Genomic DNA, 25,673 nt, shown 5'->3' with positions numbered 1-25,673 from the left:
AGTGCACTGTCACTCCACCTGAGTGGAGTAAGAGACAACAGGATGTGACATGTCCCAGTCATCCTCACTGATGCAACTGTGCCCATAACAATGTGCTCCAGAGATGACCAAAATTTTCTGGTTCAGGATAAAAGTTTTTCAAGCTCAACTTACACCTCCAAATATGTTTCATACTTTAAACAGGAGCACTGGGTCCTTTTCTCTTAAAATACTGCAGCAGCTGAGATAAAGTATCTATCCTAACAGTCCCCTGATTCTGATAGAAAAAGAACTACAATCTATAATTAAGTTCCTTTAGCCCATGCATAATTTTCTACCTCTTTTCCATCAGGGACTGACTATGTTGAGATGCAAAACATGCTTACTTATTCTGTAGTCTAATTATTATTTCAATCTGTAATGGAAAAAAGAGCATTTAACTGCCATTATCATCAGTAGATTTATGAGAACTAGAAAACCTGACAACAGAAAATAAAGCAGATATTAGTAGCAATCTGCCTGTGGTATATACTTTAAAAATGTCTCTCTGTGTATTAGATTTCTAATCAGGGAAGTAATATTTTCACTTACCTGGAATCAGGTGGCGGAGCAGGGAAGTCTGAAGAATCTACATCATCATAAACATTGTCTCCATAATCTGAAACAATAGTGTTCAAAAGAATGGAACATTATTATGTGAAAAATGAGAATTGAATACATTGTGTTACAATGTAGTGAAATTGATAAGAAATTATGGCAAGTACTGTAGCCATTTACAGTCTATGGTAACTCTGGGTTCTGTTTTGCACAACCTGTGCAACACTACCCAGCCTTTTCAGATTAAGATTCTTTATTCATAACAGATATTCACTGAAATTTGAATCTTCTGAAACCAAAGCAAGTTTTGGCACATGATATAGCCTTTAATTTTCATTTTAATTAATCAAATTCCCACTGTATTGCACTAAAATATATTTTCTGAGTTTGATTTTAATGCACATTCAATAACTTCTATAGCACCCTGGTCAATGCAACATTGCTTAGAAGTGGATATGAATGAATCATGGGTATGTTAGGTTTTAGGCCATCTTGCAATGTCAAAGCAGTGAAGAGGATTCTTAGCCGAAGAAAACTTTTTCAATCATGTTCAGCATGTCTGTAGAGGGAAAGCAATTGTTTGACTCATCAAACCAATGGCTAGAGAAATCATCAGGATATAGAAGGTTTAGAACTCAGTTCTGGAAGCAGACTCAAAAATTTGAAGAACTTCCTTTTTATTCCATAACTGAGTTGATGGTTATATGTTCTTTTACAGAGGCACTGCAAGTGATAAAAATTGAACAAATAATTTCTCTTAAATTTTGAGGTCTTTCACTGAGTGCTTATTTCCAGGTGTATCTGTTCCTATTTAATGCCAAATAAAATGGACTAGTGCAAATCTCAGGTAGAAAAATCACATTAAATACATTAAATTGTTTACCAGGGAGCTTGCCATGTATATGTATCTCCTTGTCTGCAGCTGGATCAGACACAATATTTGAAATTTGTTTACTGGAACTGGGTAAGCAATAGGAAGTCCTGTTTCCTTCCTTGGATGTATTTTTGTGACTAGCACGATACAGAGCAATGTATACAGAAAAGAATCAGGAATCAATATGGAGACTGAACAATAGGCTATTAATTACCTTTTCCAGACTGCTTTGTTGAAGAAGGTATGCTGCGGGGAAAAAAAAGCTCGTTAAGTATCTATATCACATTAATAGCCTTTTTTGTAACCTAAATAATCTAAAAAACTTGCAACAGAAGTGTTTAAAGTAATATCCAGACATTTTGAAGTGCCACTAACACCAGCAATACTTAGGGACTAAATATATTTTTATACTGATTTAAAGTAAACTGGTTCAGAACCAAATGACTGAAGAATGTGGCAGAAACACCACCTGCTGATTTATTCTCTAGGTAAGATGGATAGAATACAATCTTTGCATTTTTCTGTTTGAGGTATTATTCCTAAAATTTTGATAATCGGGCCTAGATTTACCAGTTCATCTCAGCTACATTGTACTGGTGAGAAAAGTAAATTTTAACTGAGTATGCAGCAAATTTACATGACCAGTGGCAAGATGATAGATTATTCTGGTGCTTTTCACCAAAAAAAAGAATTCAGCATATTTTGATTACCAGACTTTTGCAACAAATACAGCTTGTTAAGAGAATAATTATGCAGGTGAAAAGAAAGCTCAGTGTTTTTGCAGAAAAGTATCATCCTGAGCTGCAATTTGATGCATGATTCATTAGGCTGCTGTGAGGACATGTTAGTAGCATGTGATCAATGCTTTATTAGAATTAGTTAATGTGCACTTTGATTTCCTGGCAGACTCTTACAACAAATTTTCATTTTCTTCTGCCTCATTGACTTTGGCTGTTTTTTCTCGTACACTTTTCTTTTTGCCATCTTTGACCTTTAGTCTCTTCAAGATTCCCCAGGGCCAGATACCATTCTTATCTTCATCCTGCGATACAGACCTTTGGAGTATGCATGTGATTATCACAATGTAAAATGTAATGTTCTTCTCAAAAGGCCCAGTAAAATTCTCCATTGATGCACATAATTATCTTTAATTCCTGAAGTGAAGTTACTTACCCAAATGCTAACAAGCTAAACTAGAAATATTTATGTTAGGCCACTTGTGGCTACAGAGATGTATTTGTAGTATAGATATTAATCTAGTGGCTTACTGTTTTCGTGTTGTTACTCAGCAACCTAGAATTTTAGTCTGTTATTCTGATTTCAGACCTATTCTGTCTAGTTGGGAGATTTTCATGATTGCAAACTACTTTTGCTGATATATCAAAATTACAGAACAAAGCTTCTTCAAAAGACTGAAGAACCCTTTTCTCTAGCTTCACATAGCCATTTTGATGTATACCAACTTGATGATCATCCAAATACCTGCTAATTTTTATGCTTGATTCAAAACCACTAAAAACATTCTGTCAAAGAAGCAAATTATTTAAAATATATAAAAACATACCTAGCCATAGCATCTTCATCATCAATTCCATCATAAATATCTTGATCAGAAGGAGGAGATGGGAACAAATCTTTAACAGATCAAATAGTGAGTTAATGCAATTATTTTTCATGTTGCTGAATAAAGTATTAATTATAGGCTTCTTTACTGAATCAGATGTGTGTGCAGTTTATACAATATCCTTGCAAATTGAATCTTTCTGTAAGCTGGCCCAGACCCTTTATTGATACAGAAATTTAGACTTATTCCAATTTAGAATGCCATCTGCAGCATTTAAATGTGGTACTGCCAATCACAAGAGCATGCATACTGAAAACAAATGCTTCTACACTGCAGTCAATGAAATTCTAAATGGCTAATTTTGGCCCAGACCTTATGATGAGTTTTAAGTTTTCATGAGTGACACAAGTGATGATTGAACATGTTGGACTAACACTGTCAGCAGCTGACATCTTGTTTTCATCCAAAGAAGTCAGAGACAAGAGCAATGTAAACTCCCCATTTTGGTTTCAGTTCTGACCTTTGTGCCCCACCTCCTTCTGTGGAGGGTTACCTTGGTTTGCATGTCCAATTCTAGGCACTGGTCAGAGTAGGCACTGAAATCTGTACTTGGCTGGCAGGTGCTTCCTTCAGTAGTACTTGCCAGGGGATGCTTCTGCCATGACCAGAATCTAAACTTGAAGCTGAGAAGATGAGCTGTGCTCTTGTGATTAACAGAGAATGCTACACAAATATATATGCTAACAAAGGGAAAACTGGGTTTGAATGTGTCAGCTTGTCAGCATGAAGCTGCTGCAGTTGGGCCTCTGATGTGCTGCTTCAATTGAAGTTCCCTTTAACTCTGTCAGCAAAATGAAGCTTTAATTTATAATAGTGCTGGCTATTTCAGAACTGGATTTCTCCTGTACAAAACATCTTCCTCATGTTAATATTTCTCCAGTTACATCTGTGCTGTTTTGTGGGATGATTTGCCTTCACACACAAGTAAAAAGTTAAAGTTTGATCATCTGGCATGCTGGTGATTCACAGTATCTGGAGACAAACATTCTGTCTCACTCAAGTTCCCATAGGTGGCAGGGAAGTTTAGTTGGTCACTACCCTTCCTTATTTGTTGCCTGTTAGCTGACATTTAACTTGCTTATGGATAATTACTGCATTATGTGGAAGCTGCAGAAGTCAGAATGTGAGGGTAAGAAATACACAGAAAAAAACTCCCCCCAAACGCGTAAGTAGAACTTACTTCCACCTCCACTTTGGTCACCACTTTGACTGGAAAAGCAAACAAAAGACATTTTAGAGAAAATCAGTCATCCTTCAGAAAAAGAAAGCACCATGATCACCCATCACTTCTTCAATTATTAATTCTAAAGCTTTTGGCCTTGGCAAAAATATTTAGAATGTATTTTATATTTCTGTCGATATCTTAAAATTAAAGTATGAAATATGCCTTTCAATCATAGGATAATGTGTGTTGGAGGGGATCTCAGGAGATCATGTAGTCAGACCTGATGGGAATAAAAATATAATCTGACTAAGCACTACAGAGCAGATCCAGACCCTTTAGATTCATTTCTTATGAGGTGATCTTCTTGAAATGAAATGGTAAACAAGTTAATTTATTGCTCAACTAGCTTTCACTGGGTATAAGTGTATGTTTCTAACAATATGGAAGGAGTCCATATTAGCCCAACAGTCTAACAGTAGTTGAAAAAAGCCTGAGAGGTTCATAGTAGCTGAGATTATTTCCAGGTCAAAACCTTACCTAAAATTATACATCAAAACAAGGTACTTGTTAAACTCTTGTGCCAAGAAATACTGAAATACAACACCCCTAGTCACTTATTAATTTTGGAATATTAGCAATACTACTGATAATGAGATAATACTATTTGGTTAGTTTGGTTAGGAGGTTTTTTTTGGAATGGCATTCTTCCAGTGGTTTCAAAACATATTGATATATGTCATACATATCTTGCTCATGAACTGAACAGAGAGTGCTATTAATCACTAGAGAAGAAAAAAATGTCAAAATACAGCTTAAAGGATTTAATGAATCTAAGCCAATCATTAATCCTTTGAAGCTCTTTGGAATACACTGTTATTTTAGTAAGCAAACAGTGCAATTGTTTGCTTTTGAATGCGATGCATTTTCTAAATTCCTTGCATTGAGATGACTAATTGTAATGCTTGCCCTACTGAAAAGGATTGGCCAAGGATACCTCTGCAATGAAGTAACTAATGCTGAAATTACCTGAAACCTAGAACAACTAACATGGCTCTCATGGCTAGGTCATGATGCTATGAGACCAATGTGCTGGGAGGAAAACTGATACCGAGCAACCTGGAAAAACATCACACACAAAGCTACACTGGTTGCATGAAAAATGCCAGCCTGAAGGCAGACTTTTCCACGTGCTGCTGCTGGAGCTCATGGGGATGTTCTATGCCAGCCAGCTGCGGTCCTTTTATTCCAGGCAGGCCTCTAAGCTAAGGAGCCTCATGGGAAGCAGTAAGAGCAGGTGTAATGGCTGAGTGCTTCAAGATGGTTGTCCTACATATTGAAATCCTTTACAGCCATATGCAGATCTCTTACCTGAATCCCAGGCTCTGTTTCTGCATATCAGGACATTTAATGGAGAAGGGGTTGTTAAATCACATGTAAGCAGCAAAATTTCCTGTGAGGTCTAGCAACATAATTACCACTGTCATGCTAGGCTGTGTGATAGCAATGAGTCTTGCAACAAGACCACTAGGGTATTTCCCTGCCAGCAGGTCTGATCTGCTGCTGGATATGTCACTTCTCTAGCTGCAGATCTTTTTGACAGGAAATAGATGACACATTGTAGTAGAGAATCTGCAGTGTAGCATTTCACTGCAAATGCATGGAGACTGTTCCATAGAGAAGAAGCTTCCAATGAAGCAAAAAAAAAAAAAGTGTAACTTCTTCCCATCTCATGCAATTTGAGAGGCCTTGCTTTCAGGGTTAAATTCATAAGCTGCACTCTCTTCTGAAGGGTTACCCTAGACAGGATTTCAGAGGTCCCTTCTCATCAAAACGAAAGGGGTAGTAAGAGTTAAAGACTCATGCTAAGGCTCATGAGGGCAATGAGGGTGGTCAGGAGTTCCCTGGTGCAGTGAGTGTTCCCATTGCTTTTAGAGTCTTTTAGTCGTGCATCTTAGAAAAGGGAGCATGTGGCTCCAAAAAGACAGAGCAAGTAAAGAGATGGAGGGAAGAGAATTGACTTCCTGCAGATGATTTGTAATCCTGTGTGGCTTGCACTTTTTTCTCCTTTGGATTTCCATGAAGTAGCTCCTATTTCAACAGAATGGGGTCCTCCTAAGTATGAGTGCTTAGAGATGCTGGATTCCAGAATTCATTTAAACTTCTCTGACCGCATATGAGCTACTCTGTCTGAATAGCTACATATAATAGCTACACATTTCTTATATAAGTGGCTGTTTTGTGACAAGAGCTGGGTTTGTTGTTGGAAAGCTTCCCCTGTCTAGGCTGACCCAGGTGAATCACTTGTCTCATTTCATGCATTCCTTATACATACCTGCTAGTACTGTCCTGCTCTCCAACATCATCATATGTTTCTTGGTCACTCTCTGTATGTTTCACAGCAGCTCTGGTAGATGGTTTTTGCTTTCTTTTTAAAGAATCATAATCAATCTCCACCATGGTTGTTTTAATGTATCCATCTAAATAAATGAAACCGTGCAGTTTGAGGTCATGATAAAGGCATGATTTTAACAAGAGGTTCAGAATCAGTGACTGAATTGTTTTTTACAATTTTTGAAAACTTTCAAAGAAATGTCTCATTCCAAGCAGCCTTATCTATCAACACAAATACAAATATCAAAATATCAGATCTATCTCATATCCCTATGTTAAGCTCTCTTCAGCTGATGTTTAGTTCACTTACTTGCTTCTCAGCTACAGCAGAAGAATTTTCTTGCAGGAATCATGGGGCAGACTCCTTTTCTCAGCTGGCTTTGGGACCACTTGTGGCAGGACATCTACCCCCCCTGACCACCACAGAGAGTTGGTGCATAAAGAGAGATAACCTGGCCTGAAAGGCTCAGCAAGGGGGCGTCTGGCACCAAAAGGGCTCAGGCCCCAGCTAAGAATCAACATTTTAGTATGAAGATGTGATGTGGGAAGAGATAAAAGAAATATTCTTGACTAAGAAACCCTGTTCTACAAACTATAAAAGACACACATGAGTTATTGCAGAGGCAATAACTCTATACACACCCTGAAAGTGTGGAAGACCTCTCCCCAGAGTCTGGACACATGGTTACTTCCCTGGGGATTGAAGGAAAGGATCTCCATGTGTGCCCCACCAACAATAGGATGGTAAGATACATTGAATCCTAAGTTATATTATTTCTTCACTAGCTTTAACATTGAGAGGTGCCTTTAACCTCATGCTGTATTTACCTACTAGAAGTCTTTTTTTGTCCTTATTCCTGTGTAGTATTAGTTTGGTTTAATTCTTTTTTACATCTATTAAACTTTTTACATCTATATAAATTATTAAATATTTACATCTATTAAATAAATAAGCCATTCTATAATAGACCAAATCAGCCATTGTTAAAGAACAGGCAAATGAGAGTGGGTTTTGGGGTGCTGGCCACCTCAATAAAGCTACTGCCTGCTGCCAAAGGCCTGGGCAAAAGGCAAGGATTTATCTAAACCCCCACAACCATTCATAACACCACTGCAGTCTTGTGGCATATTTTAGGCCAGTCCATGGCATCAAGGTCCTGACAGGTCATTAGGAGGATCATGTACATTGACATTTCTTCAGTTTGGCAGATGCACTATAGCTGCATTGACCAGAGCAGTTGACCTGACACGAGGATCTCTGTCTCTCCTGAGGGTAATTTTTGACAGGTATAGTGCCTGTGCAGAAGAGTGCACAAATTGATTTCTCCAAGGTGAAAAATGCTCATGCATTTTTTTTGAAAATGGAAAATTCCCCACTCTCCTTCTTCTGAGTGAATGCAGTTTTTAGTGTGTTTCCTCTCAAAGAGGAAGGCATTGATCTTTCCTCTTACTTAAATGATAAGAACTGATTTTCTTCTTTTGTTTGGTCTTCACCAAACAAGACCTGGCCTGTGAACATGGAAGGCTGAAGCATTGGTGTAAAAAATTGGTCTGTATTATTGAAACTTTTCAAAGAGAAGCCTTGTACAGCTTCAAGTTTTGCTAATGCAAGAATTAATTCATGAAAAGTAAATTAAGTAATGGACTGCACATGCACTAGAAAATATCCTTCTCCCAACTCTCACCAACTGTGTACAAAATGATTAATGTAATTGACTTATTTTCACAACTTCAAAGTTTGGTGGAAAAGCTGTCATTGGAACTTGCCTCTTGAGATCATCTTGGCCAATTTCTTTAAACAAACATGATTCTCCATTAGAGAAAGTTGGCAAGGACTGTGTCCTGTCAGGTTTTGAAGATCTCCACAGATGGAGACTCCACCACTTCTCTGAGCAACATTTTCCCTTGCTTGGTCACTCTCACAGTAAAAAAAGTGTTTTCTGCTGTTCACATAGAACCCTTGTGTTTCAGTATGTGCCTGTTGCCTCTTCCAAAGTCATTAGGTAACTGGAAAGAGCCTGGCTCCATTTTCTTTACACCTTCCCACCAGGTATTTATGAACAATTATAAGATACCCCTTAATTTTCCTTTCCGCAGGCCCAGGTCTCTCAGATTCTCTTTGTATGAAAGACACTCAGTTCCTTACTATCTGTATATATCTATCACTACAAGCTGCTCAGCTGGTATCATCTACAATTTTGTAGAACTCTGTTCTCTATGTGTGAACTGTCTTACTAATTTTATTGGCATTTTAGTTCCCCTAAAGATCAAGCAAATGCTTTTAATAATTCTGTTTGATTCTATGGATCAACCTTTTATAACCCAGGAGCCAGATCATCAACCTCTTTATTCTCAAAGATCCACTGATGGTAATTACACCTTAATAAGAGAAGCATTTAGGATTTTAGAGAAAACAAAACCTGGAAGTCAGTTAGAAACTTTCCATAGGAATAGGAACAAGAAAAACACTTAAAACAGGTCCTTATATTCTCTAATTCTATTTTAAGAAGACTATGTTACGTTTAATACAAAGACATGAAAAACCACAATACTTGTTACTTGCAGGGAGCAGAGTTCTGATGCTATTTGAAGGCTGCTGACAGGGAATTCACCCTCAGTATGTCAGTGAAGGTTCCAGCATACTGATCCTAACTTATTCCAGTGCCTATAGGTGTTACACTACGTTGTGCAATAACTCTCTGCTATGAACTAGCTGAAGATGGAAGGGTGACTTGGGGTAATTATTTACTTTGGTGGCCAGTGACTCAGACATGGTAGGGCTAGTCCTTGGTGTAATGCTCACATGTTTGCTGTCATGTAGTGAAAATATTCAGGAGCACAGTGAAGAAAGAGAACTCACAGCATCCTTTTATCCTGCCCAGCCACTTTCCTTCTGGGTTGTCTGTGAGGCGAATGATTTCAATCTTATCCCCCTGTTTGACAGTCAGTTCATTCCTCCCTCCCTTGTGGTCAACGCAAGCTCGTGCCTGATGAAGGACTTCAATGGGCCCTGTTAACTGAAGAAGAAACAGAAGGTATTACAGGTGGGGAAAAATCGAGTTCTTTCCCAGACATTCAGAAAAAGTAGTAAAAAATAATGATAATGATGGTTATTTGTTTCATTGGCATTTAAAGTACTGTTGCCAAATAAACAGAAGGGCTTCCTCCTGCTTGAATTACATAGTTTAAATTAAAAACCAGAGATTAAAGGAGAGGGGAGAAACATGGCAATAGAGCAATTGAAGAACTCACTGGCAAAATCACAGAAATACTAAGATTAAAATCAACAAATTAGCCTATGACACCTTTTATGAGTTCACAAAACAGATGCATTGAATTCCAATGGGTGTCTCCATTTATTTCCAGCAGAACGACTCATAGAATCATAGAATCTTTTAGGTTGGAAAAGACCTCTAAGATCACTGAGCTCTACCATTAACCTAACACTGCCAAGTTCAACTAAACCATGTCCCTAAGCACCACATCTACAGATGTTCTAAATACCTCTACAGACAGTGATTCTACCACTTCACCAGGCACCTCTTCCAATCCTTTGCAACCCTTTTCATGAAGAAATTTTTCCTAATATTTAAACAAAACATTCCCTGTAACAACTTGAGGCCATTTCCTCTTTTCCTATCCCTTGTTACTTGGGAGAAGACACTGATGCCCACTTGGCTACAACTCCCTGTCAGGCAGTTGTAGAGAGTGAGAAGATCCCCCCTGAACCACCTTTTCTCCAAGCTAAACATGCCCAGCTCCCTCAGCTGCTCCTCACAGGACTCGTGCTTGAGACCTTTGATCAGCTCTGTCGCCCTTCTTTGGACTCATTCCAGCATCTCAGCGTCTTTCTTGGAGTAAGGGGCCAAAACTGGATGTGGGATTCAAGGTGCAGCCTCACCAGTGCCAAGTACAGGGGACAATCAGACAATCCCTGATCCTGCTGGCCACACCATTCCTAATACAAGTCATATGAGTAAATATTCATTAACATTAATGCTAATGAATCTGTCACATAATGCTTTGTGTTTACCATACTACTCTATAAATGATCTTGCAAGTACTCACAAGAGATGTTTACTGATGTCCAGGATTCACTTTGTGAGGTCTTTACATTATGTTATGAAAAAGCCATTTTAGGATTTTGTATTCGTGACTTTAAGATATGTATTTTAGAGGCATAGTGCTCTTGTCAATTATAGACTAACTCTGGAATATCTATCCTGTATAAGTGGCCAATAAATGGGAAAGAAAATGTGCGTTAAAATATATTTTTTTAAGAATAATAAAATACCTTAATGGTTGCAGGAGCACAAGCTAAAAGCTTTCTGTGCACTATTGCCTACACCTCTTGTGACTGGTCTAAAAAATAGACTTGGTACCCAATAAACACCAGCTAACTCATTATTATTAACTATGTGTACCTTTAATATTTGCTTCTTAACTCATGTCAGGCTCTCCACAGCAGGCCTTGATGTGAACCATGATGGCTTTATGTGTTATGTGAGCATAACAGGAAGAAAAACAAAGCTGCCCACTGTGTACAGTGACACTGAAAGTAGCAGAATGGAGAATTGTGAATGGGCATCAGTTAAGAAAAACTGACTGGCAGACTTGTAAACTGTGAGAGCATGCTGACCACCAGCTATGCAAAAATGATTTAAAACAGAAAGAATTGTCTCATCAGTTTAGCCCCAGAGAATGACTGTAGCTCTCCTATGCAAGTCTGATTTTCCTCCTCCTCATTTAGGCTGGAATTTACTGTAAGTCCCTTTCTACCAAGGCAAAGGTAATGTGTTGCAATACAATTTTGAAATCTTTAAAGGGCTAAATACTTCTGTATCTGACTACAATAAAGCAAATAACACTATGTGTGTGGGATTCAATTCCCACTTTTACTAAGTGCTTTTGATGCTATTTTAATGAAATTAGAAATAATAAATTCTAGTAATAAATCATTAGAAACAGAAAAGTGAAACCAGATGATTTTAAGGCTTTCTTACATAGAAAAAAGGTAAGAAAGTAATTTAATGAAAACTGTAAGCAAACAGTCTTTGCCATCCATCAGTGCAGAGCTTGCATTCAAACATATGCCAAACAAAAAAGGTAGCTTAAACCCTTATTCAGAATTTATGCAGGTGTTTGAACTACCTACCATAACAAATAGTTTCGTAGCCAGGTGAAAAGTCTATTTTGAACTCGACAATGCTAAATAATGCTGCTTGCATACCTTTGTCCACATTACCAAATAAAAAGCTTACTTTGAACTTTTTCCTCAGTTCATGCTCTTTCTTTTCTTTTTCCTTTTGTTCTTTCTTCTCTTGGTCCATTCTTCTCTTATCTTCTTTGTCCCACTTCTTCTCTTTTCCCCTTGATGATCTGAAAGAGCATTGCCAGGACAGAATGTGTGAAGAAAATCTTCCTTAGAGCTACCTTACCCAAGGCTGGCAAAGAACTGCTAGTGATGAAAAAAGACTTCTCCAAGTGAAATCAAAGCTACAGATTCTAAACCATAATGCAGCTGCAACAGATAGAGTAAGCAGCCCTTTACTACATTTGTAAGTTACAGTGCCTGCCCTCATGAGGGCAACACACCAGACAAGGTTATCTGCCTCCACATGTGGTGTGTGTCCAAATGTCTCTGAGATAATTTTGTTGAGCATGCTTGTGAACTGGCAGCAGTCTAGGTGTTGTACTGGATGCAGCTATTAAATATTTACCCAGGCCACCAGTGGTTGATGCAGGCTGAACTGAAGCCTGAGATGCCACTGGCAGTGTTTTTAAAATTGAGTGCAGCCGATTCCAGCAGTCTGCACAATGAGTCAGTTCTTCTGCACTCATTTTTTCACACCAGGGTACACTAACTACTGTGCCTTGGGTACTGGAAGGTACTGGGGTTTGGGAACTTGGGATGGAATTAGGCCTACATCTCCTGCTCTTGCCATTTGGCTGGAAGACCTGTGTTTTAGAAATTCTATGAAGCTGCTCAAGTGAAACTCCCTGTTTTTTTCCCCCAATACTTTTGCTAGACAGGCTCAAATTGCTAAAAAAGTGTCTAAAATAAGGATCACTTGGGCTATAAATCAAAGGGGATTCAACAATAAATTCTTGAAAATTGTACATCTGAAATATTCTACACCAATTACTTATTCAGAGGGAATTAGAGTTTTTCTTTGGCTATTGTAACACTGTAAATCCCATAGATTTAGACATTGCTGGGGTAGAGAGAGTCATCAAAGGTCTAAATAGAGGAAGAATCAGCAGAGCTTGTATTCTGTCTCTGTAGCTATACTAGTTGACCCAGGCAACCAAAATTGTCAACCCAGCCTCTCACAGGAGTTCTAAGAATATTTATCTGAAAAGCAATTTAAAAAACCCCACCACAAAAGACCTATCTGGGACCATAATACCTTGGGGCTGAGCTTATTTTTCCTCCTAGGCTATAATTTCAACCAGTGGTTCAGACATACTCCTTAGATCAGAAATCAGAGCTCTGTTACCTTGATCACAGTGAGGGCATTATTTAATTGCAGGAGTTCTGCCACACCAGGGCATGGCAGGTCTAAGAGGGAAAGAACCTGTGAAGGGACAGACTTTCTCCAGGTGAAATGAATGAAGACAGTAATCCCTGGCAGGGCCTGCAGCAGAATGGCACTTTTATATGAGATGAAATACACCTATTAGAAAAGATAGTAATAAAGGTACAATAGGTCATAGAGTTTTGAATCACTACCTGATGTCATGAATGTCTTCATACATCTCTCCATCACTTTCTTGACCCTATAAAAGAGAATCCATTTTCAATGGTCTAAGTACAGTTGAATAGACATGAAGAAACTTGTTCTGCATACAAGCTATATAAAAACCATTTATAGCAAAATGCAAATGCCTTTATTCTTCCCCAAACAAGTTACTCCATTATTCAAACACACTACTCATTTATTTCTGCTATTTTCTTTACAATATCATACCTATGAAGCCTTGGATTGTTAGAATCACCGAAGCACATTGCTTAATCCAAAGTTTTAACTGCAAAGTGTGTTCTGTAAAGTCTTAATCATTGCTGATGATTGGACTGCCATGATGAAGGTGTCAGGGTTAGCCCTATTTAAACTGGAATGCTAAGGATCTAAATGGAACTCAGATTAGGGTCTAAGAGATTGCCTTAATTCTTATATAGCCAGGTGCTTGAACATACTGATAAAAATCTGTGAATAGCTGAAATATTAACTGAAATATTCTATTACCAGAATGGACCTCAACCATTCTTTCTATTATTTCTGGAAAATTCCAGTGAAATGAAAGGTCAGTGATAAGAAGTAGTTTTCCATTTTCTTTTTTTTAATCAATTTTTGGGTCTAGCCAGCTTTGATAATTTGTTCCAGTTTACTCTGCTTCTCTCTGATTTTATTTCTATCCTTCACAACAAATAATTGCTTCTACAGCTTACTGTGAATACACTGGATTAAATCTGCAAGTAATTGTCTAATGTGTGGAAGAAGTTTCACTGAACTTGTAAGTTTTTGCTAAAAAGATAGGTTTATGTTGCTGGATAGTACTTACCCTCTGTGTATTTCCATGACCTAAAGGGACAAAATAAGACCAGGATATTTATTTATTTTTCTTGTACAGAAAACAATTCATTCTAGCATTAACTATTTAAAACTGCCTATAACATCAGTGATATTAACTATGAACTTTTATTATGCAAGCTCCTGTTTTTTGATGAAGGTATGAATGCAAAATTCAGTTTTTCTAGATTGCTTTCACAGAACATTGCAAACTAAAAATATTTACAAACAGCATATTTCACATGTATTTTAAAAGTGGAAAATTTGTTTTAAAAAATCTTTAATGATGTTAGTGAATTTACCTATGTTATTTGTTTACAAAATCACTACTTTTATGATTGTCAAAAACCTAATAAATCCAAAGAGACCTCAAAGAAATTGCTTGCACCAGCCCAACAGCTGAACAAGTATGGCAAAGGCTCTTTTCCTAAGCCAGCCTCTGCCCTGGGCAGCAGGAAAAGATATTCTGTGATATTCTCCTGATTCCTCCTTACTCTGCAGGCAGGTGGGTAAGGAAAGCTGTGCTCCAGCTGCACAGCCTGCAGTGCTGTGAGTCTGGATGGCTAACACACTAAATGATGCACAGTGTGCCTGGCACAGACCAAGTGCCACCAAGGAGGGGTCAGAAGGCAGATGGGCATTCTTTGTGTCACAATCTGCTTGTCTGCTGCTCCTCGTACAACTCACTGCCTCTCACGCCCTCAGACCACAAAGTGACAGTAAAATCACAGTCAACCCATCTTTTTTTTTTTTTTTTTTTTTTTAATCAAGTATTAAAACAGTGCCTCCTTCACTAGACCACACAACGTCAGCTCTGAAAGAGCAGCATTCATTTTCGGTCAGGTTTGAAAATCTGGTGATTTATAGTCCCAGCATATTTCTAACCAAGCAAAAACAAAAAGAAAGATAAAAAGAAGAAAAAATAGAAGAAGAGGATAAGGGGGTGGGAAGAAAGAAATTTAGTGCAGTTTCTGAGAGTCTATCATATTAATCACAGAACAGTAGATCCAGTAGTGCTATGAGACAACCATCTTCATAAAGTGGCAGAATCAGTATAATTAGTAAACAAATCACTCATGAATATAACAAACTTTTCTTTATCTTATAAATACAACATGCTTAAATCCTCTCACAGTAGCCATTAATTAAAATGTATAAAATGTATGCATCTTACCCTGTGAAACAAATTCAACGTCATCATAATTTTCTTCATTTTCTAGGTTTCTGTAAATATGAAAAGGTAAACATGTGAAACCTATGAAGATGGTTTTATGATTACATTTTCATTAACCATTTTTCTGGTGCTTTTTATTATCTATTTTATACAAAACAGAACAGTCTATTGAGCCTTATATCCTACTTAAGTACACACAAGATTTTCTAAAGTGTTCTCTCTGACTGTGACTCAGTGTTTCAGGTGGGGCTATCTTGATCTAGAGTAAAAAACATCAAAGTGAGCCAAAGGCACTCAGAGAGAGTGTGGTATGAAAAATATCATAAGCAGATGGGCTGACTGAATGGAAAGAATCTGTTGGGATTTTTAACCATTTTTGCAGACTTCTTACAGTGCAAAAGTACAATTTCAGACTTTTTCTCAATGCTAAATATAGCTCTGAGACTTTGACTTGTTGGGCTTGAAGTCTCAACAAGGGACCAGAGAAACGGTGTAAAGGTTAGGCCAGGTAAAATGTCACCAGAGCTCTTAGATTTAAAATGTTGTTCAAATTAGAAAAATGGGAAATTGAATTGAGAATATAACTAATAATATCAGAGACATTTAACTTTATAATGCTTTTTAACAGCAGAAAGAAAACAAGGGCTGACAGTTATCATCAAAGAAGTGTAATCAAAAAAAGGACTTGAAAGCAGAATGGGATGTTCTAAAACTGGCTTGATGGGGAAAGCATGGAGACAGGCGAAAGCAAAAGTGTCAGCATCCAGGCACAAATTTTCAAAAGAGAGGAGAATTTACAGGGCACACAGGAATGAGAGAGCAGACAGGGCATCTGGAGGTACATTTAAAAAGTGTCTGATGTCAAACTTGGCTGCTATGCCTGGGTAAAGAGGAGGATGCCCAGCACGGCTGCTGCAGGTACTGCGGCTGTGAGGCAGGACTGATGCTGTCACACAGCGCTGAGCTGGACACGCCTCCCTCCCTCCTCCTGCCTGATGGGTGATGTTCTTTGCAGTGCCTGCTGGCCAGGAAGCAGCTCATGATTCAGGCTCAGCTTGACTCTGGTCAGTTTTGATGCTGGACTCAAGTACTTACAACTCTGTCAGCAGAGGTTCCACAGCTGTACGCAGCTCTTCAAAGCAGGATAAAGAAAGGAGCCCCATAACAACAGAGGCTTCTCAGGGTTATCACACAAGGCCAAGTCACAGCCTCAGTGCAGTTTCACAACCAGTGCTGAGCTCAGTTCCTCCAGGTTGCAAAGTTGCTTCCTGGGGTATTGGCTCATAGACCTGACCCTCCTCACTCTCTTTGCCCAGAAAAAATCAGGGAAAACCTTAAGCTATTGAGGACACTGATTTTCTATCAGTGTTTAAAGTTTTTGGATTGTTCTGGAGTAAAAAACCAGTCTGTTCCCTTCCCCTAGCCTCAACAACCGAGGACAAAAACAAATTGTTGTTATACACAAGACAATTCAGGGAAACAACTGAATATTTGGAGGGTTGAAACTAATACAAAAAGCTAATTCTAAACATGCCAGGTACAGGGTGGGATAAAAAAAGTAGTGTGAGACACCACTCTCTCAGAAACCTGGAACACATGCAGCCTTTGACTGCTGTGCCAGGAGGAAAGTGGTAGGCAGAGAAAGGTGAGAAAATAAAGTTCTTGTGGCTTATGTTCACTCACATTGTTTCAGAGCTGGGCTTGATGTTTCTGGGAGGCAGACTGGGAGCTGCTGGCACCTGCAGGGATGGGTGAAAGGCTGGTGGAGGAGGCGGCACAGCAGCATGTGATGGAGGTATCGGTGGGGCAAGTGCTGCTGAGGAAAGTGTTTTCTGTTTCAAACCTTCATTTTTAGGACCTGAAATATAGCAGAACAGAATGAATTTATCAAGCAAACATCTGAGGAAGGAACTTGGCTGCGTTTCATGAAGTTTTCGGGTAAGATATCAGTACTGCAAACACCCTAGACAAAGTATATTTTGTTGAACCTGCTCCAGATATTTTTGTTGCATTATCTTATCACACTAGAGAGGAGGAGACTCTGCATTCAAAAATGTTCTCCCTGTACAAGGACACAAAAATGTCTTTGCCAGGACATGAACTAGACACAAAAACAGCACAGTTCACCCAATATATTAATACCTGTGTTTCAAAACTAAATTATAATTTAATTCCACAATTTGCTTAAAAGACCAGCTGCAAGGTTTCATATGAGCACTGATATAGTCTTGCTGACTTTTTTTTGCTCCAAGAAAGAGTTTTAAGGGAAGGGATGAGAGACAAAAACATATTTTGGCCTTTACTAAGAGAGGTACAGGTCTCTGAACATCTTCAAATACATTTTTAATATAAGTTGTAGAAAGTCTAGACTTTTCTAGCAAGCTCAGATTAGAAAAGTGGAAAAGCTGCACAGAAAGCTACACCCTCAGCAGACAGGTGCTCAAAAACTAATGGTGCTTTGCACTAGGCACAGAAGCCACAATTACATGAGTGAGCTGGTATGCATGTGTGCTGTACTGGATTCATGCTCCCTGCACAAACCACAACCAAACCATAGCAACCACTGCTCTGAGGGTTGATTTTGAGAGAAATCATTCTACACTGGCCAATTAAGTCAGAGTTTTGATGCTATGATGTTTTTGAAGTATGATATTTTTTTGGAAGTATTATTATTGGATTAAAATCTAGCCAAATAGAACTGTCCCCAGCTGCATGGAGACAAATCCAGAAAAATCCAAGGAAAAGGAGAATAGTGGGAAAAAACAAATTCAGAGTTCTGTTAAAATCAGTTACAACTGAGAAGAAACCCCTTTGTCTTCTGGAGAATTTATTTAAGTTCACACCTGTGACAGATTAGAATCTTGTCAAGTAAAGGAAATGATAACCCCACTGAAAAAAAAGTGGCTCAAAACACGGAACAATAACAAATATTTACTAAAGTTTAATGGCAAGACTGAAAATTGCAAGAAGCTATTGAAAAAGAATTTTTAGTTTATTGGGTGTCTGGAATTCTGTCCTTGTGATAGACAGGAAAAGGGGAGTTGGTAACTTTAGGATGGACCTTTCCTTATCTCGCATGGAAATCAAAGTGAAATTATCAAACCTTGATGGTTTTTCTCTGTACTACCATACAACTCAAAAAATTATGGATAAATATTTCTTCATGGATGCTTAGACCAACTTGTCAACATATATATGAACAATGGTGCATTTTAAACCTGTTAAGTTCCTCCATTACTTAAAACGGCAAAATACTGATAGTCCCAAAACGGATGATTACACAAGTGAATTCTTTTGTGGTTTGTGCATTAAGGAACATGCATATTACAAAAGAAGATCCTTACCATTTAAGATATGTCAAGATTAAATTTGTACCACTTATGTTTTTAACATTTTATTCAAAAATATAGCCCAAAAGTTAAGTGAAATAATCCTTTCTCTTAGTATTGAGGAGGCTACAGAAGGGCCAGTGTGTCAGCTGGAGAGTACCCAAAGGAGAATAGTGAGAATGAGATCTAGAAAACATAAATTCCTGAATATATTGAACAAATGGTGGTGGTTTAGGGAAATGTGGTAAGATTGGGGTAGAACAAAATTAATACCTAAGTCTCTGGTAGCGAAGAAAGGATAATTTATATTTCCCCCCCTTCTTTTCCATAGTGAAGAGGCAGTAAGTAACATGCTTAAAAGCAAGCAACATTTATTAGAAGGCACTTTCTAACAGTGAAAGTAGAATTTTCATGCTTTGAGGTCCATGTTGAAGAAGTAGGATAAATTTATGGCATGGATAAGTTTTAGTGCAGTCATTCTTACCCTGTACATTGGGATGGACATCAAAATAGTGACAAACAACTTCTTTATATCCTTTCCAATTCAACGCTGACATCCTTTTATTGCTGTCCTGTGTGTTACATCATATTTGAAATATTGAGATCAACAGCTGGAGCTATACTAAAGTAACATTTTGGCTAAAATGTGTCTTTCAGTTGTTTGAGGGGTGTTGACAATACAAAGAATACCACAGAGTTTTTGTAGTAGTACTTTAAGTTTGCTTACTATTAAAATCTGCATCTTATTGTTTTCTAAGTTCCTTGGGCTTCAGGTTCTTTTATTTTTACCTTTGCACACAAGGTCAAAAGCCTTTTTATCACAACTGTTTTGTACCCAAAAGGTATTCACAGCACTGGAATTATTACATAACTCAGATGGTCTTTCCAGTGATTTTAAAAGACTCAACCTTTTAAATCTCAATCAAGGGTGCTTTTTTTTTTTTCTTTTTCTACCCCATGTAGCAATTATTTCATAGCTATTTCTGTTATCTCTCCAACCTTTCCAACACTGTAGAAAATCTGGCACTGGAATTCTACAGCGCATGCACTTGTCTGCCACATGTAGTGATGAAAATTGCAAGTCATTCTTCATCTGGCCATATGTCTACTGATTGCATCCAGGGGGTTTCAGTATTTTCTCCAATTGCCATCTCTCCTCCTGTTTTGGAAGAGCAGACTCCTGACTATTAAACTAATGTCCATGAGCAAAAATCTTTTATTCAAAAACTTTGTAATGATATGAAAATTCTTTAAGGGTAAAACTCCAAGAATCTAGAGTACAAGCTGATAACCCTTATGCATTATGCTCTTGTGTCTCGTTTTAGTCCTTACCCAATTGTAGAGCTGCTTATAACTTGATTTTTTTCCTCCAAATCATTATACAATCTTGTTTCACAGGTATGGTTTACATTTCTTCATTATATATGTACAACTACGTTTGAATAAAAGCAAATTTTGCTTAAATGAGCCAAGGTTACACCTCACTGTGCTCTTGTTGTATCTGAATATTTGCAGACTATATCTTAGCATTTAATTCTTAACAGTCTTTATTCATCTGCAGACTACAATTTCTCATTGCCCTAAAACTTCTTATAAAGATGAACCTATCTCCAGAATATGAATGTATCTCCAGATGAATTCTAGAGTCTAATCAAATAAAACAACCAGAAAGGAGTCTGTTTTTTGGTTTGGTTGTTTTGCTTTATTTTTTATTGTTGTTTTGTTTTGTTTTCCTGAAAGCCATGTTAATTGGTATTAATATTACTCTCAAATTTATTTTTGTGTTTTAATAGGGAATCCTATATGAGTTTTTCAGTGGTTGTATCTACGTTGTCCTAACAGAGTGTTGTCTATGTGCTCAACATGCATATGAACCTTTTGTCTTCATATTGTATTACTTCTTGTGATAAGTCCTTTGTAGGACTAAGGTAAAAATTCCTCCCAAGTCTCTGTGCATAATACTTCTTTCATCTGATGTCTCTTGAGAGCCAAATTCAGGCAATAGGAAAGTGAGCCAGGAAAGGACACCACATGCATTTTAGATTAAGAGCTTATTTTTAAGTATAAAGGCTGAACAACCTGTCCTTTTTAATTTTTGTAGTTTGTTATCATCTAACAGTAACATCATATTAATAGAAATACTGCTTTTTTAGTTCCTAACTATTGTAACTGACTCTTCTCTGGCTTTAGAGTTTTAATTACCTTAATTAATTACACTTATGACCGAGACTGATGTAGGTGTAAAATACTTTAATTCTAATACTAGAATTAATCCACTAGAAATAGTGGAATGATTTAGGTAGGAAAGTGACATGCTGGAAAGCTGTTTCAAAAAAAGGCGTAATAATCAAGCCTGCTGAGCCAAAGCTATGATAACATTCAATAGTGGATTTTTTTTCCTGTTTTAATGGAGAAGTTCTTTTTTTTTTTTCCTTTTTTTAAATCTGGGACACTTGATACTAAAAAAACATGGAAAAGCTCCATGGAGGTAGTGAAACAGCAGTCAGCAGCAGACACTCAGATCAAGAAATTAAACTGAAACTACATCCTGGCTTCACATGCACCTTAAGCACTCTCATCACAATAAACAGTGTTGGGGTGGTCACTGTGTGACAGCTTTGACAGCTAACACCTCAGTTTCCAAATAGCCTCTCCTCTCAGGACTCTCAGCTTTTTCACAAGTAGTGCTGCACTGAATAAACAGAGGCAGAAACGGAAGCTCTTCAAATAGAAACAAAAGAACAGAAGAAAAGGCACTGCAGAGAAACCTGTATAGAGAAACCTGCCATAAAAACTGTCCACAGAATGTCCCATTATGCTGCTGCTTGTGGCATTAAACTTCTTTAAACATGCCCAGATCCTCAGCACTTACAGTACAACTATGCACAGAACACTGCAAAAATCTATGTTTTGTTCTTGGAGAACCTCCTCAAACAGCTTTCATATGGGCACTGGCCAAAAGTTCACTTACATTCTTGGGAATGTTTGTTTATCGGGAAGTGAAGGACACTGAAGTTGTCTTGATGCAATACTTGTGACTTTGACCCTTGCCATTCTTGGCTTGTGAAAGGGAAACACTGATACATCTTTGGTATGATGTCTAGAGAAAGATCCCATCTTCCCTTCAGATATTCTTCTACAGCAGAAGAAATCAACCTGCATAAAAGAGCATAATTTCTATGCCTCTCCCATGTGAACTCAAAAGAGAAATTAGAAGTCCAGCTCTTCTGGAACTTGTGAATTCTGTCCTGAAGTATTCCTGAAGTATTCAGGACAGAATGAGAATGAGAAAAAGCCATTCTCACCCTATTAAAATCTTCAGTGCTGTCCCGAGATACTTCATCACTCTGTCCTGAGATGCTCATTCCACAAATATGTGGCAAAACGAAGGGAAGTCCAAGCACTGCTAAAGTCTGTAATGGACCACACCCAAAACATGTATTACTTGGTGGGAAGGGAATCTTGAGGGAACTAGTCCTTTGGTCAGAGATGGTTCTTTGTTTTTCAAAATTGTAAAATGAATTGGACTCATGTGCAAGGGTGATTTTGGCTCCAGTATTAATAAAACTTAACATGTCTCTATTTATTGCCTCCCTAAATACCAGGGTATCTCAGTGTTTGGGTGACAGATTGGCACACAGAAGACGGTAAACATCCAATTACCAACCTGAGCAGAATAGAAGCTGTCAAAGGGGAAAAAATCTTACATATTTTTTAGCACTCATACCTGCAGTTCTACATCCATCAGCTGAAGATACAAACCTGTCGGTTCAATCAAATCAGTATTGCAATAGAACGTGTTTATTTGGCACAAAGCTTTTAATTGGCAACAATGAAAAATAGTCATTTTGATAATCTCCCTTGAAGCAGGCAAATATCCTGTTTTAGCAGAGGGTGGTGTGGCTTCAACTATTCATATTTTTCTCGCACTTGGCGGGACTGCAGCAGCAATGTATACCTGCTCCCAAAGCCGGCAGCAATTTAGAAATCCCAGTTAGCTCGAAACAGCTGTGTTGATCTTATCTGCAATACACTCTCTTGCAAATGCATTAGTCTGGCCTCCAGCCTCCAAATAGTCCAGACTTAACCACAAAGACTGAACTATTAATGATATTTAAGGTATCAGGCTGTAGCATCCTGCCTATCCACTGCCTCAATCCAGAAATTACTGGTCCAAGCCTGCATCCTAAATAAAACTGGAACTGAACAGCAATGCATAGCACTGTGTACATTCTATTTTGAGTGGTCTCATCATATCTGCTTCACCATAAGTAGACAGCATAAATACATATACATATGTAAGTAAGAAAATCCCTTCTATAACAATGCAGTCTCTTGCAACATGCAAGGCAAAAATGGATTATTGACTTTGCATTCTAAAAAAACCCCACCTTCTTTCTTTGGCCTTGAGTATGGCATTTGGTGAGATCTTATTGCCTTTGATCCCTGATGCAGTAAGCTCCTGGTCTGTTGCTGACTCCAGCTTTTAGTAATGTTAAAAAAAACCTGACAGTGAGCAGGTGCTACAAGGAAACTTCAAATATTCCGTGGGAAAAAATGCTTGTAATTTAAAAATTATTTGTGAATTTTTATAGTTTTCATCATAAAATGACTTCAGGATTTTTTAAGCAGTTACACATCAGAAAGTTTTTAAAAGAATATTTTTATAAAGCAAAATGTTTTTGAGCTACTCTGCAAACCCAACATGCTTTTCAGTTTTACTGCAAAGCACCTCACCACTTCTACATGCAAGATCTGGGTAGCCTTCTGGGTTTTACAGAGGGTTTGCTAAGAACCAGCAACAACATCTGCAGCAGCTGATCAGCCACTTCCTACTTCATCTGTAATGTGCAGAGAGCTGTGCTCTGCTCTGCTTCCCTAACCACATTTTCGTTTAGATACAAGCCATGGTTTCAGGTTTTACTATTATGCTGCTTTGGAGCTGCTGAGAGTGAGCAGGTAAACTTACAAAAGAGCCGAAGCTCAGGGCTTTTGATTATGCTGTTGTGACACATACTGTAGCAACAAAGCTCAGTTGTGATACTGCTCACATCTTGAAAACAAAGAGCATGGAAAGTTTCTGGTTGTTGCTCTCCTCAAGTCCAGACCTTACTTTTAAAAATGCCTAGGTATAATCTTTTATGAGTTTTCCTTTCTTTTATTCTTCTCATCTCTCCTGATTTTCCTCCCAGTTAGGTGATAAAGCTTTTTTTTTTCTCCTGTGTGCAAACAAAATTACGTCCCAAAATGGTGGAATTTCAGACAAAGAGAAAAAAGGGGAAATGAAGACCTAGGTCTTCATCCTTTTTCAGATCATTTTGCTCATAGTTGTTCATAACATCATGAAAAAGATGATCAAAGCAGGTGGAGAATCTGTCCCTTTTAAAGCAAAACTTCTCATTGGTCTCAATTCAAAAATCTTTCCACAACAGATGCACAGACTACCTTAAGGATGTTTCACATAAGGTTTAACACTTATTCTAACACTTATATTCTCAAAAATATCATATAGTTGACATATTAAGAGTTGACATAATTCTAGATCCATACAAGGTTGGGGATTTTTCGCCTTCCATATATATAGAGACAAACAGATGAAGAATTTAGAGCACATGAAAGTGAGCATCTAAATTTACATTTAAGGTTGAGGACTGAAAAATATTAAGCATGCCCATAGTCTTACTCCAAAAAGAAGGCTCACAGTTTCACCCAAGTACTTCAGTATGTAAAAGTTTGCAGGACTGAGCCTCGTGGTGACTAAATATGAAGTTAGGTATTCCTAACCTCAAATTTAGGGGTCCAGCACATTTCTTCTACTGGGCAGTGCTGACTGGCATGAGAAAAGTGATTTCCAAATGCAGATGTGTTGGAAGTTATCATAGAGAGAAGACTGTACTTATCTAAAGAGGAACACAAAATTAAATCCAAACTGAACTGCAGTTGAAACTTTCCATTTGTCGGATAAAAAGCCTTAATGACTACTTCTGGTCCTACTAAAAATATAAACCTGAGTCAATTAATTTCATGTTGCATGGTATCATTTCTTTTGCAAGAAAAAAGAATAAAAATTGAATAATTCAGAGATGGAGGACATATAAGACAGTAATAGTTTAAAAATAGTCTTTTGTAATTCATTTGTATTTGAAGGAGAAGGCAAAAGAAAATGCGCACAATGATGCAAAGGCAACTTTGTAAAGAAAATGTACTGGAAAAGTTTTCTTAAAATGTGACTATTTCCCAAACTAAAAAAAATGATGAAATTTTCAATGTGAAAAATAATTACATCGTACATACCATGGTATATTAAAAATCATTTTCATAAAGAAATTCCCATGCAACAAAATCTTGCATTTGGATAGTGGAAGTTTGCAGATTTTCTCTTCAAAATTTGCAAACAAGGAGCACCATTGTTCAAAATGCACATATCTGAGGAGGGTTCAATTTCAAGAGGAAACCAATGACCTCAGGAATGTTCTTTACTAAAAGGAACCTTTTTGGATTAAAAAAAAAAAAAGTTAAGATACAATTTCAAAATCTTCCTAACAGCTTTACTATGAAAGGCATGGGGGTTTTTTGTGTCTATTAATACTGAATATTTATTGCAACATTTAATATCAAAACTTTCAAGAATGACTGGAAGTTTTCCATATATGAACTATAATGAACTATGATTTTAATATATTTTCTATAATGAAATATATTAGTTTTCGCTGTATTATTACCCATGTAAGGCCACCAAATGATGGAGATTGATTAAGAACATTTCTCCCTGTGAATCAAAATAGGTCTAGAAAATAAAAAGGTGAAAATACTTGCACCAGTAGGGCACAGATTGTTTCAAATTCAAACATTACGCATGCTGCATAGGTTTTATCTCTGTAAGCTGATAAGGAAATATTTAAAGAGTACAGAGAAATTAGAACTTTCAGCTCAGAGAGAAATTTCAGTACATATCAAACTTCAAATATG

At 37.6% G+C, this 25,673-nt stretch overlaps 1 protein-coding gene across 2 annotated transcripts in view; it reads right to left on the bottom strand.

Annotated features, from left to right (window-relative positions):
* FYB1 (FYN binding protein 1) overlaps nt 1-25,673 on the bottom strand; it is a 43,885-nt gene that overhangs the window by 6,687 nt on the left and 11,525 nt on the right. Inside the window, exons 3-14 of one of the 2 annotated variants that reach the window (XM_054652618.2) lie at nt 17,059-17,233; nt 15,376-15,425; nt 14,194-14,213; nt 13,364-13,410; nt 11,892-12,009; nt 9,491-9,647; nt 6,572-6,716; nt 4,255-4,283; nt 3,015-3,084; nt 2,365-2,505; nt 1,665-1,696; nt 571-637 (exon numbers count right to left, since the gene is read on the bottom strand). In XM_054652618.2, the coding sequence (XP_054508593.2) occupies nt 571-637; nt 1,665-1,696; nt 2,365-2,505; nt 3,015-3,084; nt 4,255-4,283; nt 6,572-6,716; nt 9,491-9,647; nt 11,892-12,009; nt 13,364-13,410; nt 14,194-14,213; nt 15,376-15,425; nt 17,059-17,233 (1,051 nt within the window). The remainder of the gene's footprint in view (nt 1-570; nt 638-1,664; nt 1,697-2,364; nt 2,506-3,014; nt 3,085-4,254; nt 4,284-6,571; nt 6,717-9,490; nt 9,648-11,891; nt 12,010-13,363; nt 13,411-14,193; nt 14,214-15,375; nt 15,426-17,058; nt 17,234-25,673) is intronic. The other variant, XM_054652619.2, reaches the window with a different exon arrangement.

Source organism: Agelaius phoeniceus, chromosome Z, assembly GCF_051311805.1.
Source record: "Agelaius phoeniceus isolate bAgePho1 chromosome Z, bAgePho1.hap1, whole genome shotgun sequence".
NCBI lineage: Eukaryota > Metazoa > Chordata > Aves > Passeriformes > Icteridae > Agelaius > Agelaius phoeniceus.
This window is presented reverse-complemented; position numbering and strand designations above follow the sequence as displayed.